At 44.2% G+C, this 18,697-nt stretch overlaps 2 protein-coding genes across 4 annotated transcripts in view; one reads left to right on the plus strand and one right to left on the minus strand.

Moving 5' to 3' along the window:
- The window catches only part of NCOR1 (nuclear receptor corepressor 1), a 55,205-nt gene extending 41,604 nt beyond the window's left edge, over positions 1 to 13,601 (plus strand). For all 3 annotated transcript variants that reach the window (XM_083875462.1, XM_083875461.1, XM_083875463.1), the window contains exons 30-47: positions 833 to 916; positions 1,413 to 1,669; positions 1,775 to 2,135; positions 2,639 to 2,863; positions 3,656 to 3,865; positions 4,523 to 4,672; positions 5,204 to 5,377; positions 5,858 to 6,023; positions 6,257 to 6,753; positions 7,191 to 7,319; positions 7,431 to 7,588; positions 7,732 to 7,955; positions 8,379 to 8,516; positions 9,388 to 9,530; positions 10,069 to 10,122; positions 10,377 to 10,598; positions 10,881 to 11,063; positions 11,244 to 13,601. In XM_083875462.1, coding sequence (XP_083731588.1) covers positions 833 to 916; positions 1,413 to 1,669; positions 1,775 to 2,135; positions 2,639 to 2,863; positions 3,656 to 3,865; positions 4,523 to 4,672; positions 5,204 to 5,377; positions 5,858 to 6,023; positions 6,257 to 6,753; positions 7,191 to 7,319; positions 7,431 to 7,588; positions 7,732 to 7,955; positions 8,379 to 8,516; positions 9,388 to 9,530; positions 10,069 to 10,122; positions 10,377 to 10,598; positions 10,881 to 11,063; positions 11,244 to 11,431 — 3,563 coding nt within the window. In that variant the 3' untranslated portion in view covers positions 11,432 to 13,601. The remainder of the gene's footprint in view (positions 1 to 832; positions 917 to 1,412; positions 1,670 to 1,774; positions 2,136 to 2,638; positions 2,864 to 3,655; positions 3,866 to 4,522; positions 4,673 to 5,203; positions 5,378 to 5,857; positions 6,024 to 6,256; positions 6,754 to 7,190; positions 7,320 to 7,430; positions 7,589 to 7,731; positions 7,956 to 8,378; positions 8,517 to 9,387; positions 9,531 to 10,068; positions 10,123 to 10,376; positions 10,599 to 10,880; positions 11,064 to 11,243) is intronic.
- A 123-nt stretch (positions 13,602 to 13,724) lies between these two features.
- Positions 13,725 to 18,488, minus strand: TTC19 (tetratricopeptide repeat domain 19). The gene is made up of 10 exons (XM_083875466.1): positions 18,277 to 18,488; positions 18,133 to 18,206; positions 17,953 to 18,063; positions 17,807 to 17,845; positions 17,224 to 17,280; positions 16,952 to 17,013; positions 16,728 to 16,822; positions 16,404 to 16,558; positions 15,993 to 16,155; positions 13,725 to 15,550 (listed from the first exon to the last, which is right to left on the minus strand). Exons 1-10 carry the CDS (start codon positions 18,476 to 18,478, stop codon positions 15,417 to 15,419), a joined length of 1,092 nt encoding a protein of 363 aa, XP_083731592.1. The 5' UTR covers positions 18,479 to 18,488; the 3' UTR covers positions 13,725 to 15,416.
- Between the last annotated feature and the right edge of the window lie 209 nt (positions 18,489 to 18,697).

Consider the following 18,697-nt stretch of genomic DNA (forward strand, 5'->3'; position numbering starts at 1 on the left):
GAGGCCAAGCCAGGTCATTATATAACTTTTCTGATTGTTTTGTAAAAATACAAAGGCAAGAAAACGTTTCCTGCCTCAACCATGAAGCCTTGCTCCTTAAAAGCATTTTGCCCCATCTTTGAGTAGCCCTTAGAGGTATTTTGTGGACATGTTCATCAGGTGGAACAATGTGAATGTGAGGTTTGTAGGCTGCACACAGAAATTCAGTGTTGCCTCTTTGCCTCTGAGTTGATGATGCATTTGGCTCTTAGGGTTCTTGGCATCTGAGGAGCTGCTCTGGTACTTTTATGCTTTGTCTCATCAGTGACACATTTTCTGTCTTCAAACTGTGAAAAGTCATGAGTGTTTTGAGCACTTTGTTTAGATTCTTACTGTAGGCACAGTAAATTCATCTCTTCCCCAATGATTCAGTATGAACTTTGATAATTTGAAGGCTGCTGAGGCATATTTTTGATTTTTTTTCTTTTGTTCCACTTCCCACCATGAACACCTTTCTTTCTAGGCAAGGAAAGTGGAGTGTGAGAAAAGCAGTGTCTACTTTTGAAAAAAAGATTAAGCTTAATTATAGAAAACACCTACTGTTTTCTAAATATGTTAAAACTTGCAACTATGCAACAGCACAAATACTTGAACTGAAAGATTATTTTTTTAGGGCAGGAGGTGTTATTAACATGTTGCTGCAATGCCTGGCATACTGAGCCTTGGCCCTCTGGGCACTGCCAGGGTACAGATACCATCTCTCATGTGTAGAAAGGAGGGAGTTTGTTGGTTTGGAGCTTGGATTTTTCTAACACTTGTTTCATTCTCTAAATTACCTTCATTTTAATTTTAGGTTTAATCTGCCGAGCGCTGCCTCGGGGTAGCCCACACGCCGAACTAAAGGAGAGAACAGTCTTGTCTGGCTCTATAATGCAAGGTGAAGTATTGCAGGTTTTAGAAATGGGAGCATTAATTAATCCTCAGAAATCTGGATTTCTGAACCTTAAAGCTCTTATTAACTGTGGGAGCTGTGTTAAAGGTGGAGCTTATTTTATGAAACATTTTCAAAGCATAAATAAGCAGCTTTTTGATATGCTGTGTTCAGAGCTGATCTGTAAACAGATTTTATTTCTTATTGGAAAATAGACTTTTTAATATGAATACTTGGTAATTAGCACTTTTTTTTTAATGAACACTAACAACTCTGCAGATGCATTTATTTCTTTTATTTCAGCATCCAAAATAACATGGGAGGTTTTTCATAGTATGTTGCTCAATATTATTTTTGTGATGATTTGTTTAGACTTTGGATATCTTACCACAGACTATAGCAAACCCAAGTTTCACTGTTACATATAATTAGTTACTCTGCTTCTGAAAAAAGAGACTTAGCAGCTATTAATACCTCATATGACCCTTTCTTTCTATAAAAGGCACACCAAGAGCAACAGCTGAAAGTTTTGAAGAAGGTTTGAAGTACCCCAAACAGATCAAGAGGGAGTCACCTCCCATCAGGACGTTTGAAGGAGCCATCACCAAGGGCAAACCCTACGACGGGGTCACCACCATCAAGGAGATGGGTCGCTCCATCCATGAGATCCCAAGACAGGACCTGTTAAGCCAAGAGAGTCGCAAGACTCCTGAAATGGTGCAGACAGCCAGGCCAATCATAGAAGGCTCCATATCTCAGGTAAATACAGAAAGAACTATTAAACTCACACACGAGTGAATCAGGTCAGACTGTGGCAGTTTTATTAACAACATGACCTTCACCCGAACTTTTTCTCCTCTTCAGGGCACACCCATAAAATATGAAAGCAACTCTGGCCAGTCTGCCATCAAACACAATGTAAAATCTTTAATCACTGGACCAAGCAAGCTGCCCAGGGGAATGCCTCAGCTGGAAATGGTGCCAGAAAACGTGAAGGTGGTGGAGCGAGGAAAATACGAAGATGTGAAGACCGGGGACGCCGTGCGGTCCCGTCACACGTCAGTAGTCAGCTCTGGTCCCTCTGTTCTCAGGTCAACTCTTCATGAAACTCCCAAATCACAGCTGAGCCCTGGGATTTATGATGATACAAATGCTCGGAGGACGCCTGTGAACTATCAGAGTCCAATGTCCAGGAGCTCACCTATGATGAATAGAGTTAGTGAGGGTATGTCATTCCTGTCCACAGTAAGACAAAATCTTCTATTATTTTAATTCTTATGTACTCCGTTCTTCTTTATGTTATTCTAGTGGTTGTCTCAATTTGGAAGTTGGTTAGAATGAATTTTAGAAGGCTGTAAGCTGTTAGTTGAAATAAGGAAATGAAAATCTGCCACAGTAGAAGAGGGAAGTGGGAAGGCAATTCAGACTCAATTTGCATTTGATTATGGATCACAGTGAAAGTGGTATCTACAAGGATAATATTTTAAGGGCAGAAGCTCTTCCTGATTTTAAAGTGTCAAGATGAGAAAGATATTTAGTGAGGTGTAAAGAATCTTAGTTTTAAAGTACAGTTCTTTCAGCAAAAGTGTTTTGTGATATAAAACATTCTCTGTGCTTTGTTGTATTGCAGTCATTGAAAATGTTCCTTGGGAACCAGTGTATTTTTACAGTTAAATTTTCCATAGAGAAATAGGCATTTTATTAATTTGGGCTCTTCATTGCTTTTAGCTGGAGTATCTTCTGGGAAGCCAGCAAATCACGAAAGGAAGAACACACTCACTCCAACACAGAGGGAGAGTGTGCCAGCAAAATCTCCAGTCCCAGGGGTTGATCCCGTAGTGGCTCACAGTCCTTTTGACCCTCACCACAGAGGAGCAACTCCTGAAGTCTACAGGGGTCACCTCCCTCCCCATTTAGATCCTGCTATGCCGTTTCACAGGGCTCTGGATCCTGGTAAATACTTTGTGTTGGCTTTTTTTACTTTTAGAAATACTGTGAGCTTTGATGAACAGAAAGGATACCTTTATAAGGCAGTTATCAGTGGCCAGATATCATTTATAAGGTTATAACTATTTATTGTTGTGGTTTGATTTCAGTTTAGTGGTGATTTAATATCTAACCAAGAAACTTAGTAAAATAGTATTGTATAATGCTGTAAATTCCCTTCAGAGCTGCCAATTTGCTTCTGTTTTGTTAAAAAGTTCACAGTATTTTTAGATGAGTATTTGTGGAATGTATTAAAAGCTTTCAGGAAAGCTATGCAAAGAGGGATGTGGAAGAGGCTAGAGAATTAAAGTATAATTCTATATAATTGTATATAAACTTATATATTCTTTAAAAGTCCTCTGTTCAAGACTCTGATCATTTTCACTGAAGGATTATCAGGTTATCCCTGGTGATATTAAATACAGTGGCTTCCTTTTAACCTATCCCTCAGTTTACTTCTGTGAGGTATTTTCTACCTTCTTTTGAGTATTTCAGCCTTTTACATTTTCAGAATTTCAGGATTTATAGATTTATTAAAGCCATCTCTCCAATCTGGATTGTTTAGCACTTTCAGTGTGCATGCAGTGCAGAAATTCAATAAAACATCACTATTAAAATGCTGTTTTCACTCATTTGGCGCCAGCTAGAGAGACTTGATACCACCTCTCACCAAAGCTTTACAAACACCTGAAAGTTTTATTTAATCCAGAATCATCCTGCTTCCCTAAATGCCCCCTTTTTCCCTCCTTTCCCCCTCAGCTGCTGCTGCTTACCTGTTCCAAAGGCAGCTGTCCCCCACGCCGGGGTACCCCAGCCAGTACCAGCTGTACGCCATGGAGAACACGCGCCAGACCATCCTCAACGACTACATCACCTCCCAGCAGATGCAAGTCAACCTCCGGCCCGATGTCACCAGGGGCTTGTCCCCCAGGGAGCAAACTTTAGCACTCCCTTATGCAGGAGCACGAGGTGGGCCTGGCTCTCTTTCTGTAATCCTATGAAAAGTGTGTTTGGGCTGTGCCAGCTCTGGTTTGGATGCACTCGTACGAGGCCGTGCGTATAAATGGGCTCATCCTGTAGTGATCGTGGATGTCTGACAACTCATTGGCAAACTGCCTTTTGTGGAAAGGAAAACCACCTCTATAAACAATATTTTTAAGGAGAAGTCTCAGAATTTTTAGTGTTCAAGAGCCAGTTGTTTTCTGCTCGTGTAAATCGATGATCAGAACCATATTTAGCTCACCATCAAACTTCAGAAAGGAGAATTATATCAAAGTGATAACTTCTTCAAAAAGAATATAAAAGCAACAGCCAGAAGTGTAATGTTTGTGATAACAATGTTAATTGTTTTATTTTTTGGGTAATACCCAAAATTGCAAAAAGATGGGATTATTGAGTAGAGGTGAAGTGCATTTTTCCAAAGGACAATTAAAGGGAGTGCTACAAGTGCAAATTCTGACTTGGAATGTTCCTAAATTCCTGACTGCCAGATCTAAGAGAGTATAACCAGCTGAAATATAGCTCTACACTTGCCTTATTACTGTATTTTCTCCACCAAACATTCATTGCTGACTGCATAGACCATGTCCTGGAGCAGCCATTCTCATGTGTGTCATGTCCTGACAGGAATTATTGACCTGAACAATATGGCCCCCACTATCTTAGTGCCTCATCCTGGAGGAACAAGCACCCCACCCATGGAGAGAATCACATATATCCCTGGCACCCAGCTTACCTTCCCTCCCAGGCCTTACAACCCTGCTTCTCTGTCACCAGGTAAGAGCTCTCATGGCTTGGTGATGGCTCTAATTGTCTGAAATGCTGAGATAATTGACCATCTTTATTCAGCTTTCATTAATGCCATGTTTTGGTGTTTTCTCAGGAGATGCTTTTTGCATGCACCTCTCACTTGGATAGCAAAGGGGTTTTGATGATATCCCGTGTAGTTACAGTAGAAGCACTGTCAAATTCTGAATTTGCCTCATTCTGTCAGGTCTTTATTTGTAGAAATTTGATTATAATTCACTAACCCCATTTTACATGTGTTGAAGGGTGGAATTGGGGTCTATAGGCTCTGTAGTTTCTAACTGTAGAGCAAAACCACTTTAGTAAAAGGCTTTTGAGCCTTCCACTGTCACTGTATATTAAGCTTTTGTCTTCCTAAATAAGTGGATAGTCTTGAGTGGAATTAAAATTTATTTGGGAAATATTGCTGTAAATGTATGGCAAAATATATAGACAAGTGTTTATCATACTTCACTTAAGTATATTTTTTTGCTTCTTCATTTTACCTTGTGGACTTTCCAGGACACCCCACACACCTGGCAGCTTCTGCAGCTGCAAGTGCTGAAAGGGAACGGGAAAGGGAAAGGGAGAAGGAACGGGAAAGGGAGAGAGAAAGAGAACGAGAGCGGGAAAGAGAACGAGAACGTGAGAGGGAGAGAATCACCTCAGTCCCTGCTGAACTTTATCTCCGACCAGGTGAGGGCACATGGATACTCTTGGATCACTTGTCTTGTACCCTGTAACTGCTCCTTTTATGCAGTCACTGTTAGCAAATACCATTTACAGTTTGCTTTTACTCTGCACTTCAGGCAGTTTCTGTTGCCAAGCAGTTCTGGTCATAATTACAACTGCATGAACTATCTCTCAGAGCAATGTAGTACCTAAAGACGAGTGAATCCCAGTTGTCAAACTGGCACAGCTTGTATGTCATTTAGAGCATTGTGAACAGATTTAAATCTTTAATACATACCATCACATCCAGAGTGATGGGGACAGCTGGGAAGGGATGTGGAGGAGACAGCATTGATACATAGTCCTGCATTGCTGTAAGAGTATCCAGAGTGGTAGAGACACCTGGGGAGGGATGTGGAGGAGACAGCATTGATTTCCAGTGCTACACTGTTGTAAGAGTAATCATTTATTTTGTTTTTTTCCCCTCTACTCTGTGTCCTGCAGGTGCAGAGCAGCCTGGCAGACCTGGCAGTCACGGATATGTCCGGTCCCCATCCCCCTCTGTCAGAAGCCAGGAAAACATTCTGCAGCAAAGGCCAAGTATTTTCCAAGGAACCAATGGGACGAGTGTAATCACACCTTTGGATCCTGCTGCTCAGCTACGTATCATGTATGTTTTAGAAGTTAATGTGGCACAGATATCTGTTCTAATATTTGAACTTATTGAAAGGTACATTTAGGGTTAAGGATATTTCACTATATGATTGCTCTTGGTTTTATCAGAGCATTTTCATCAGTGAATTTTGGGTGGAAATCAGTGTCAGAAGAGCTTTGCTTTATTGTGTTCAAGGCTCTAGTTCTTTCCGTGTGGTGTAATTGAGGCTATTCAATGTTTGCCCACAGGCAGCTCACCCCTGGAGCTCCCTCTATCACTCAAGGCTTGCCAGCTTCCCGTTACAACACTGCTGCTGATGCCCTGGCAGCCCTGGTGGATGCTGCAGCCTCTGCTCCTCAGATGGAAGTTGCCAAAGCAAAGGAGAACAAGCATGAAGGAACCAGGATAGAAGAGAACATGGGACGCAGGTCAGCTGTGGTGACTGAGCAGCAGCAGATGGAGCAGAAGAGCCTGGAGGTAGAAAAGAGGCCTGTGCAGTGCCCCTATACATCTGCAAATTACTCTGGTGGCAAGTCCCAGGGACAGACTTCATCAGTAGTCTATTCAGAGGCTGGTAAAGAGAAAGGACCTCCTCCTAAATCCAGGTACGAGGAAGAGCTGAGAACTCGAGGAAAGACCACAATTACTGCTGCTAACTTCATAGATGTGATCATCACTCGCCAGATTGCTTCAGACAAGGATGCTCGAGATAGGGGCTCTCAAAGTTCAGATTCTTCCAGTAGTTGTACGTATCTTAGTAACTCTCTACTTCTTTGCTGTCTGTCTTAGCCTTTTAGGGAAATGATGTGAAAAGATTCGGATGTTTAATGATAAAATATTCAGCTCTGCAAAGCAGAAACACTTGATAGACAAATTCAGTTTTTGCATATTGTGACTCTTGCAAAATCAGAGTTGTTTTATTCAGATTCCATGCTGCAGCATGAATGCAGGATCATAAGAGTAACCATATCCGAAGTCAGGAAACTGAAAATTACTTGGTTTATGTTGGAACACTGTTTCATGGATGTATTTGTATCACCATGGTTATCATGAGAAGGCAACAGTGTTTTGACTTTCATTCATTGGTGTCATTGTACTGGAAGACTGGTGTTGCTAAGTATAGGCAACGAAATTTTTCTGTCATATTTACCTCTTATTCCATGACCTTTGCTTGATATTCAGTGTCCTCACACCGGTATGAAGCTCCTGGAGATGCCATTGAGGTGATCAGCCCTGCAAATTCACCTGCACCTGCTCAAGAAAAGCTACAGCCCTATCAACAAGAGACACCCAAACCAAGCCAGGCAGAGAGTAAGTTCATCTGCATGTGGAATTATTTTCACAGTCACCTTTTTTAGATTTGTAAGCACAGGAGTTTCAAACCTTGAAGCTTAACAGAGTGACCTTTTCTTTTCCAACCAGCTGACCCCAACAGGCCGTATGAGGGCCCCATTCACCGCTACAGGACACAACAGGAGCCCCCCTCACCCCAGCAACCTCCACCTCCCTCTTCCCAGGCAGAGGGGATGGCACACGTACCCAGGACCCATCGGCTCATCACCCTTGCTGATCACATCTGTGTAGGTTTTATAATTATGGCTTTTATTTGAGAGTATTACAAAATATTGTATCTGAATTTATAACCTCATCTAGTTCATGAATACCTACACTGTGGCCAATGTCTAACCAAGATCTCTTCTCTATTTCTTTTGGTGACATCCAGCAAATTATCACACAAGACTTTGCTAGAAACCAAGCAGCTTCTCAGGCCTCTTTGCAGCCTCCCACCACTACATTCCAGAATTCCACCCCTGCTCCAACACCTGTTTCTGGCCGGGCAAAGACCTCGAACCGCTACAGCCCCGAGGCGCAGGCACAGCCCGTGCACCACCAGCGACCAGGGGCCAGAGTGTCCCCTGAGAACCTCTCTGACAAGGCCAGGGGAAGGTAATGCATGCAGTCAGTCTAACTGCAAGTTTAATTGATGCCCAGATATGATAGTGATATAAAGGAGTGCAGTAATCTTGGTGAAATTGGAAGTGAAGGCAGCTTTTGGTCTTATTTTTAGGTAAAGTCTGTCTCCTACTGTTTTGCCAATTGCTTGGCTCCATGACATAACTTATAACTGTTTTCCCTTTTATACTTCTCTTAATTTCCAGTCTTTAGAAGGCTGAGAACATTTAATGACTTAAAACTTACCAGAGTTGTTGTGGACAATGCATAATCATCTTTTTAAGATCACCAAGCTTACTTAAGCATGTAACATATAACTACACATAAGCAGTTATGTAGGAACTGGAAAATTAAATGAGTTAACTACTGCTGGACATGCATTGAGAGTAATTATCTGTCTCTGAATCGTGGATATAGGCCTGGAAAATCTCCAGAGAGGAGTCATGTCCCCTCAGAGCCCTACGAGCCAATCTCACCACCTCAGGTCCCGGTTGTACATGAGAAACAGGAAAATGTTCTTTTGCTTTCCCAAAGAACTGAGCCTACTGAACAGAGGTGGGTGTAAAACTGACTTTTAAAAACATAATTCTGAATCTTTATGCTGCCAACAGTGTCTTTATTAAAGAGCAGTTCAAGTGACCTCTGGTGCCACAGGCAAATTGTTAATCACTGTCAATCCTTCTGCACTAACATCCAAAACTTGCTATTTGGGAGGTGCTTTGGGAAGGCTGAGGGAAAGGTCATATGTTGGTGCTCTATCTTAAGTTTCTTGGTGCAAGCAGAGTGTTCTGTATCACATCTGAGAGAATGTTAGAGTGAAACTCCTCATGGGTGCCAGTTCTGTAAAACTGAAGTTTTGAGAAAGGTCACAGTTTTTATTAGAAGATCTGCACCATAAAACTGCACAGGATCTTCACGGGGTCCCTGGTAGTGTTGGAGTCTGCAAATGTGTGGGAGATGCACACTGGAGTGGGTGCTCCTGTACTTGCCCTGCTGAGGAAGGAAGAGCACCCAAAGTACTTATTGAAGGCTCATGCTGGTGAAGCTGATTCTAATTTTCCTGGGGTTTTCCACTCTGCAGTTGCTGCAGAGCTGTTACAGTCCATGATGGATGTTAGATAGATGCAAGGGGATTTTCAGGAACATGGCAGGGAAGATTGCACCTTTTAGAAATGTAAAGATCTTGGGCTAGGAAACCTAAATTATTTTTTACTTCATTTTTAGATTAGTTTTTAATTTACTTACGAGTTGTTTGATTTTTTTTAAATTCAAGCTTGTCAGATTGCTGCTGCTTAAGCAAACTCTGTTATTATTGAGCCCCCCAGTGTTCATTTGGCTGTTAGTGGTTTCTGCCTGACTGCTTTTGGGAAGATTTAAATGTGCATCTTACAAGTTCTGTCTCTTTGACACGTGTTGGTCTTGGCAGGACTGACTCTCGCTCTCCAGGCAGTATCAGTTACCTGCCTTCGTTTTTCACCAAACTTGAGAACACTTCACCAATGGTAAAATCCAAGAAACAGGAGATATTTCGAAAGCTGAACTCATCTGGTGGAGGTGACTCTGACATGGGTATGCAGGACTTGCCTTTTCACTCAATTTTTCCAGCTTAAGCTTTATGTGACTTCCACCTGCAGATGTCCTGACCTAAATATCATCAAATAATACAAATTAATATAAATCTATGAATATAAAACACATATAATAATTCATGACATAGAACTAGAAGTTTAGATTTTTTTATGCTGTTGTATGAAAGACTGTCACATTAACACTTAATTTAAAAAATGAAAACAACATAATTAATGAGTGAGTTGTTAAAACCTGACATTATTCTAACTAACTGTGTCTGTAATTTGCTTTATATCAATACTACATGTTTTCCTATTTGGAAAGGTGTCTTGAAACTAAATGGTTTGTGTTTTTTTGGCCCTTATGATTATGTCTTTTAAACAGCATTTTAATATAGTTCCAGTAATGAACACTGACATGGTGGAATGTGATACTAGAACTATATTTTTGCTTTTTTCTTGCGCAGTAGGGCTACTGCTGATCACTTAGTGATCATCAGTACTGAAAAATTCAGTGAAATGTTGTGTTTTAATTGCAGCAACTGCTCAGCCAGGGACTGAAATATTCAATTTGCCAGCAGTCACTACCTCAGGTAAGTTCTTCAATAAAAGAACCAACATATGATCCAGAAAAATGTAATGTCTTTAAAATTTATACTCTTTGGGGAGCCCAATAAAAGAGGAAAATGGTGCAAATTTAAAAGCTAATATCCTACATGAAAACTTCTTTCCTGCACCATAAGGAAAAGCAAAATGACCAAATCTTTCCCCAAACCCCTTTTTAATTTCTCCGAGTTACACGTTTTGCCTTGTTTCTCACCTTTCCCTGTGTTTTCTCGTCTCCCAGGTGCAGTCAGTTCTAGGGGTCACTCCTTTGCAGATCCTGCCAGTAATCTGGGTCTGGAAGACATCATTAGGAAAGCACTGATGGGAAACTTTGATGACAAGAGTGAGGAGCACGGGGTCGTCATGTCCCAACCTCTTGCGGTGGCTCCGGGCGGCTCCGGCGCCGCGGTACCAGCGACTAACGAGACACGTAGGGAAGAAGCCAATCCATCTCCCAATTCAGGTATTGCAACTCACAAATATCCCAGGGCCTTAAAGAAAATAAATAAATCAAGGGTTTGAATAACCTGGTAGCACTGAAAATCACTGTCTTTCCTCTGTCATTGACAGAGGTGGCATTTGCATTTATCATCTTGGCTTTTCCAACAACACTGATGGAACAGGAAAAGGAGAACAGGGTGTATTATTGGATCCCTGAAGCTTCTCAGTGCTACCTGATAATTTCTAGAAACAAACACACAGAGGCTAAAGTGTGGGTGGTGAAATCTGTCCCTTCTGTTGCCAGGTGGGGCAGTCAGCAAGCAGAAGCTCATCGGCAAGTCAAACAGTAGGAAGTCAAAGTCTCCAATTCCTGGGCAGGGATATTTGGGAACTGAAAGACCTTCTTCTGTCTCATCTGTACATTCAGAAGGGGACTACCACAGACAGACTCCAGTGTGGGCCTGGGAAGACAGGCCTTCATCAACAGGTGAGGAATGGGCTCCTTTCAAAGGTGTTTGCAGAGCTCAAATGCTGGACTGTAATGTCAGATATCGGCCAGAAGTTTCCAGCATGTGGGGGTTATCTGCAATGGCTTTTCTGCTAATTGTCACAACCCAAGCCAACACAGATGTCTCAGAACAGCTCTTGTTTTTGCCTTTTGATGCAGGTTCCACCCAGTTTCCATACAACCCTCTGACCATGAGGATGCTGAGCAGCACCCCCCCGACCTCCATCGCCTGTGCCCCCCCGTCCATGAGCCAAGCAACCACTCACCCACAGAACAGGATCTGGGAGCGAGAGCCTGCACCACTGCTTTCAGCACAATATGAGACTCTGTCTGACAGTGATGACTGAACTATGCAGAATTTTTTTTGTTTTGTTTTTTGTTTTTTTTAATTTGCGGGTCAAAAAAAGAAATCTATTTTTGACTTGTGCCCACAGAGACTTTCCAAGAGAGCAAGGGCCACACAATGAAGAATTGCTGGAGAGTCCATGAAATGCCTTCTGCACAGGCTGTGTGTTGAAGACTGTGGTCAAGAAGGTTGACTTACTAAAGATAAATATGTAAAGAGTTTTTAAAAATGTGGACTATTCTTGCTCTACATCTATTTGTAAAGAAAACCATAATGTCTTTTAAATCATTCTTCTGTAAATAGAGAGTACTTTTTGCAGTGTTTTTTCCCTTGCTATAGTATCTGGTGTACTTATGTTCAAATCATTGCCTAAACTTTGGGGGTCATTTTGTAATTTTTTTTTAAGCATTTTCTCCAGTGTAGAATACTCTTCATAACCCTAGCCTCCCTCTCAGCCTAGCCTAACCAGAACCCCAGCCTCCCAACCATCATTGCCCATTTAATGCCGTGCCACTTCCTGCAGGCATTGTGCTTTTATATATATTTTTTTTTTCCCTAGACACACTTTCTCAGTGGTGTTCAAGCTCTTGTGAAAATGTTGATTTTTAAGACTGACCCCTTAGTGAATTCTGTACATTAACATAACTCCAGTTCGCTGGAATAAGATGATATATTTCTTTGGAATTTGAAATTCTGCCACATTGTAAATTTTTGGTGCAGTTGGTTTTTTTTTAGCAACACTGCAGAAATATTATTGCATGGGTATGTTATGGTTCATTTTTAAAAGGTTAAAGAAACAAAAAAAGAACAGCTTCTGGAGGCATACCTCACTGTTATGCACACTGGGAATTTTAACTGTGCCCTAAAAGCCTATTCTTAGTGTTCTCTGTTTCTGCATTGTATGCAGTCAAAACAGGCTACTAAATTTTACTGTCATATTTAACCACAGCAAATGGCTTTTCTGAACAGAGGCTCTGGGTGGGTTGATAAATCCTTTAAGAAGAAAAACTTCCACATCCCAAGTTCAAATAAAACAAAGTGCTTTTATAGAATAATTGAGCAACGCACGAGTCAACTACTTGGCTTCTGTTACAACCAGTTTGCAATAGGTACTGTGATTTTTACCTTCCTCCAATCTGATTTTAAAATCTTTATGTAATAATTATTTTGAAGTCTGCGTCCCAGTCCCTGTCCCTCTAAGCAAGCTTTTGGTGGAAGTCCTTACAAATGCTTAGCTTAACTCCTGAAGTGTGCAATACTTGTTAGGGTGATTTTTGTTTTTAATTTGTATATGGTACTAGGAGAGTCTCCTTAATCATTCATCTATCAATGCTTGCTATGATATGCTTGTAGCTCATGTACACATCCATCTGGGCAGTGATGTCACAGGGTGTCCTGCCATCCATCTCCGAAAGCATCTTCATTTTATGCTGCACTGACCTCAGGAAGTGAATTCAAATCTTCCGGGGTAGAAGGACTGATTCTCAGATAGCACTGAGCTGGGGGGGGTGGCGTGGTCTGTCAGATTTCAAACTGCTTTTGCATCTCATTGATCAACAGGGTCTTTGCCTTGGAGTTATTTTCCAGTGAAAAAATATTTTGGGTTTTGCCGCTGTTATTTGTGATGCGTTGTATGGAAGGTGTAATGCAGTGTGTAACCTCGAGTCGTGTGAGCTCTGCATCCCATGGACTGTGATGGTCCACTTACAAACAGGAAGAAGCACAGAACTATTTATCAATAGCAAATTTATTTTCAGTCCTTTAAGGAAAGCCTTCTTGCCCCAAGTGTGGGACACAAATTTCCAAAGGAACTCATTTGGAAACTTGACGCTGTTGAAAATACAGAACTATTTTGCTACTTTTTTAAACACTGCATCAGAGTGGATCCCTTGGCAGTCTTAAATCTCCTTGCAGTCTTTTTCTGAGAAAGATTTCTCTCATCCTCCCCTCCTTTACCCTTCTGGCTTGAAGCAGTGAAGTTTTCATCCTGTTTGTAGACCTGTGCTCTTATTCTAACTTTCTTTTTTGGTTCCCACAGCAACATATACTGGAAAATGAGTTGATCTGCCCTTTTTGTAGATTTAAATTTGGAGTGGAGAGTTAAGTTCCATTCTTAAACTCACTTGTTCTCACTTTCTTAGTGTAACAAATACAATGTGAAAGAGGCATGTACAGACAAATGTCTTTGCTAACTGTACAGTAAGTATAGCATGTTCATTGCAAAGCTTCATGTTAATGCTGCAGCAGCAGCAAGATATCCAAAGTAGGATAGTCACAATCTCCTAAGATACAGCTTGAGTGGCATTTGCACATAAAATGTTGCTGCTTTTTTTTTTGTTTGTTTGTTATCTGAGTTTTAACTTCTCCAGTGTAAAAACCTCTCCAGAGCCTAAGTTAGGGTTTACCACAATTCCAGTAACCTTCAAGTATGGAATTACATCTGCCCTGTTTCAAACAGGAAGGTGTTTGTAAGTCATGTTTACAAAGTGTAGTTTACTACAAATTTTTACCTGATTTCTGATCAGCGCTTTCACAATGCTTTCATCTTGATATGGTTCGTGATTCTGATATGAAATCATTTAAGACTTGAAAAACCCATGCATCATAATTTCCACACAATGTCTTCACTAGACAGTGACTTCTGGATTCAGACCAATCAATAAAGGGGATCAGTTCTCCACTTGCTTTTCCTGTGTCTCCCTTTTGTTTTGCAGCATCAGGCAAGACCCTGCTCACAGGGTTCCCAGGTAACACTGCTGCCCTCCAAGCTCTGCTGCTTCAAACCCCAAACCCAGCACTTCAGGAAAGGTTGGCTCTGATGTGCCAGAGCCTTTCTGTCAGTGCAGCCCTATTTTTACTTCCTAGCTTGCTAAGAACTAAGCTCTGTATGTGACTGAAGTTTTCCAGCTTCAATGAACTTCTGCTCTAGAAAACCTGTGTGCCTCCTCCTCTTAGCTCAAAGTTCAGAGATGAAGCTGCTATGGTAAGTAAATGAATAATGATGCAATTACACTGAAGGTTGTACCAACCAACTGCAGTTCTACAACTGAGAGGTTAAAATTGTGCTTGGTTAGTGACAGAATTAGTTCTACTATCCTAACTAAATATGGATTTGGTAATTTCTGGTTTATTCTCCTCTTTCTTTAACATCAGGCTTCCTGGCAGGGCAGAACTGAGAAATTCTGTTGCCTAAAGCAGCTGTTCATACTTGATTCACATGAAGGCACGTAGCTGACAAAGCTGGGTTTGTACACAGCATCTTTTCCAACAGGAAGCCTCAGCATTCAAGCACTGACCTATCCAAGAGAGGAGGACAACTCTGGCACTCTGTGTGCTCTCCACTGGAGCCAAGTGTTTTATTTCTGACAGCAGCTCTGTGTGGTCACAGTCTCACCCCTCCTCTGAGAGGACAATTTCTATCTTTAGATGCTGAATGAAGAAATACACTTGATCTTCAGGCAACGTGGCAGACCAGGACAGGGAGCTAGAGCTCTGCTGCAGGGCAGGTACAGCCTGGGAAATGCTCTGCTGAAGTTCAAACACACTGAACTGCAGCACTGATAACAGTATAACCCCTGTTGTGCTGTGCAATATGTAAAGAGTGAGACAATTCCTGTCTGTTTCTTTTCAAGCCTTGCTCTAGGACAGCCATGTTTTAAACCTGAACACTTCTGTGGGCAGCAGGAGCAACAATCTGCTACTCCTTAACACAGGTATTAATACCAGGCCAGACTTGCACTTAGGCAGCCAAAATTAAATCACTTAGCACAGTAGGTCAGTCAAACCACAGACTACACCACAAATACACACAGTTAAGATTTCACACGTTTATTTTGGGCTGTTAGGCAGTGGCAGCCCTCTTAAGCAGTCCTGAAACTCCTCATTGCTTTTTCTCAGGAGAATTGCATTGCGCTGCTCCCAGGCTGCCTGTGCTGACCAACCCTTGCTGCCTCCAGTCACCTCAAGGCTGGACTCTGTGGCCAAACTTACTTGGAGCCCTTTCTCCTCTTGGCCAGCTCAGCTAGTTCCTCCTGGATATGCTGGACAGAAGCAGCATCTCCCTTCTGCTGTGCCTGCTTCAGAGCTTCTTTGTACACTTGTTTTGCTTGCAGGAAATCTTCTGTAGCAAGAGGGAAAAGAGGCTTGGCTACCCAGTTCCATCACCCGTTTTCAGTGCCCCCTCCTGACGCTGATCATGAGCCAAGGACAAGAACTACTTGGAACACATCAAGATCTAGAGAGGCTCAGGAAACATCCTGCCAGGTTGCCAACTCTGAGAGCTGGAGAGCAGCAGTGATGATGACACCTGGTGCTACTTCAGCATTAAAATCTTGCACAAACAAATCTCATGCATGTCTTCTGTCCTTTTAGAAAAGCTACTGGACACAAAGAACATGGGAAACAAGATCTCCTGGCAACCTTCTGGGTCAGGCTAAATTCAGTTTGTGCAAACTACAACTAATAACCCCAAACCAGCACTGTAGTTTCAGCCCTACAATATAGACCCAGATCTCTGGAGTCAGCACAAGCTCAGTAACAGGGCTGGGCATTTATTCACTGACCTTTGTGCATCAGGATTGCTGCCAGGTTGTTGAGCACCATGTGCTCCTCGGGGTGCTGTGTGGCCCTTGCCAGCTCTGCTGCCCTCCTGCTGTAGGTGTGTGCCTCCTCATAGCGGCCCTGAGCGTCCAGCACCGTGGCCAGGTCACTCATCAGCACCACAGTCTGCACCAGGAGGGAAAAGGGAGGCTTGTGGAGCACTCTGGGGCAGCAGAAGCACCACATTTGTTCCCTCTCACACCAGTTAATGCAGTATTTCCCAGAGAAGTGTTCAGTAAGGAAGTGTTCTGTATTTCTGTATTTGCTCATCATTCCTGGCAGGAAAACAGCCTGAGGTAGTGCTGGCCATGTGCCTCATTCCCTACAGATCAGCCTTTCCTTCCCTAGAGTCCAGCTACTGCTGTACAAATCACCTGTGGATGAGTCTCTCCCTGAACATCATTTGATATCTGCAGAGCCTTCTCATACATTTTCTGTGCTGCTGAGAACTCGTTGATGTTCAGGAGGTAGCGGCCGTAGGAGTCCAGGCTCATCCCAAGCAGGAGCTGGGTGTTGGCCTTTTCTTCAGCTGCAGAGAGAAGTGATCACTGCCACAGGATCCAGCATGAACCTCCACAGCAGGAAACTCAGGCAGTGTGAAGACAATGGACAGATGGTGCTTAGGCAATACAGAAACAACATCAAGGACAGGGAAACGGAAAAAAGATGAGAAGCCTTTGACAGACAAGGCTGCCCACCTGATAAGACATCCTCAGGCAAGTCCTTCTGCTTGGCAATCTTCTCCTCTAAGGTCAAGATGCAGAACTGGTAGCCAGCTACGGCTAATTTGTCTCTGCAAAGTGCAAAGCAAAGCTCCTTCTCATCCCTGAAGGATCCCTCATTAAAGAGCCTCTGCTTGGCCACCCCACCACCACTGCAAAGCCGAGATGAAAGTAGATGACACCTCTAGGGGGGAACTCACTGTTTCTGAGCAGCATAGATACTGGCCAGCTTGAGGGACATCTCAAGGATGGCGTTGTCATCCTGCCAGGAGGACACACAACACAACTGTTACTCTTCTTGTACCTCCCCAACACAAACATTATTTTGTCAGAGAGTTTAGACCTTAAAAATCCCCATCTTGTTGCCTCCAGTGCTGCCATCCATTACAGTATTGCCAATTTCCAGTAAGAGGCATGACAGCACAAGAAATAATAGAGAAGGGCACCACTGGGAGCCTGTCTCAGAACATACCTCCTTTGTGTCCCCTGCAAGCATATAGCTCATAGTTGCTTTGTAGAGCTTTTCTGCCTGAAACAAGAATTTTGAAGAGGATCCTGAGGAATGATGGCATTTAAAACAAAACAGAGGCAAACTACATAGAGGGACCTGCCTCAAACTTGTTGCATTTACACTACACTAAGACCAGTTAAAAGTGAAAGGCTGACCAGAGCTCAGTGGTACTGAACCAGTGGGTCCATTCAGTTTCTCCTTGAGCACTGCTGCAGGCCAGGCCTTTACCCTGTCTGTGAGCTCAGGGCACTCCCAGATTCTTGGAGCAGCCATCTCTGTGCTCAACTGCAGCATTTCACAGTAAAGAAGTGTTCCTTCCCTTGCACACCATGTTGGAGCTTAGAATTTAAGTGTGAGAGCTCAAAATTTAAGTGTGAGAGCTCAAAATTTAACTGTGAGAGCATCTTTCTTAACCTGGTGTGCCCATGGGACTGCAGCCCTGAGCTGGACCATTCTGCTTTGCACTGGGGCATCTCTGAGCCTGCAGCTTGTGCACAACACACCAACCTCTAAAAACTCAGAGGGAAAACCCGGAGTTACTCACATTGTCGAGCTGTCCCTGCATGTAGGCCACGTTCCCCATCTGGAAGAGACACACAGCAGCGCTCAGGCTCCACCGAGGCAAGGCGGGCGAGCCTCACTCAGCCGCTTTTCCTTCTCCCCCCGCCGTGGCGCATCCCGGGCGCTCACCATGCTGTAGGTGTAGATGATGGCCTGCCTGTTCTCCTCCTGGTGCGCCCGGCGCAGGGCCTGGTGCAGGAACCGCTCGGCCTCGGCCAGTTCCCCCTTCATGGCGCTGAGCTGGGGGGACACGGGGCCGGTCACCGCCGGGCCCCGCGCCCGTGCAGCCCGTACAGCCCGCAGCCTCACCTTGGCTCTCTTCAGCAGCAGGATGATCGCATCCTCGCCGTCCTCCTCGGCGTCCCGCGGGAACAGCGAGAGCCCTGCGGGGACAGCGCCGTGCTGGGTGCCCGGGGCCGGGAGCGCCGCGCCCGCCGCCCGCCCGTCTCTCACCTCCCAGGAAGGCCAGAGCGGCGCCGGCCGGCCGTGCCCAGAGAGGCCGCGCCGGCCCCGCCGTGCCGCTGCCGCTGTCCCCGCGGTCTCCCCGGTGTCCCCCTGTCCAGGCGGGCCGGGGCAGGGCGGGACAGCGCCGGGGGCACAGCCGGGAGAGGGGCCGGGACAGGGCCCGCGGCAGCGCCGCCGCCACCGCCGCCATCCCGAGCGGGCCCTTTAACGGCGCGTGACGTCACCGCCGGCGCGGGGCGGTATCGTGACGTCACTCCCTGAGCGGGACCGTGAGCGGGAGTTCGAGCGGGTTCCTGAGGGGAGGAGGCGCCGGGAGCCGGGCGGGGAACGGGCCCTGCTCCGCTCGGGAACGGCACCGGGAACCGGGCGGGGAACGGGCCCTGCTCCGCTCGGGAACGGCACCGGGAGC

The sequence above is a fragment of the Zosterops lateralis genome (assembly GCF_965231275.1).
Source record: "Zosterops lateralis genome assembly, chromosome: 19".
NCBI lineage: Eukaryota > Metazoa > Chordata > Aves > Passeriformes > Zosteropidae > Zosterops > Zosterops lateralis.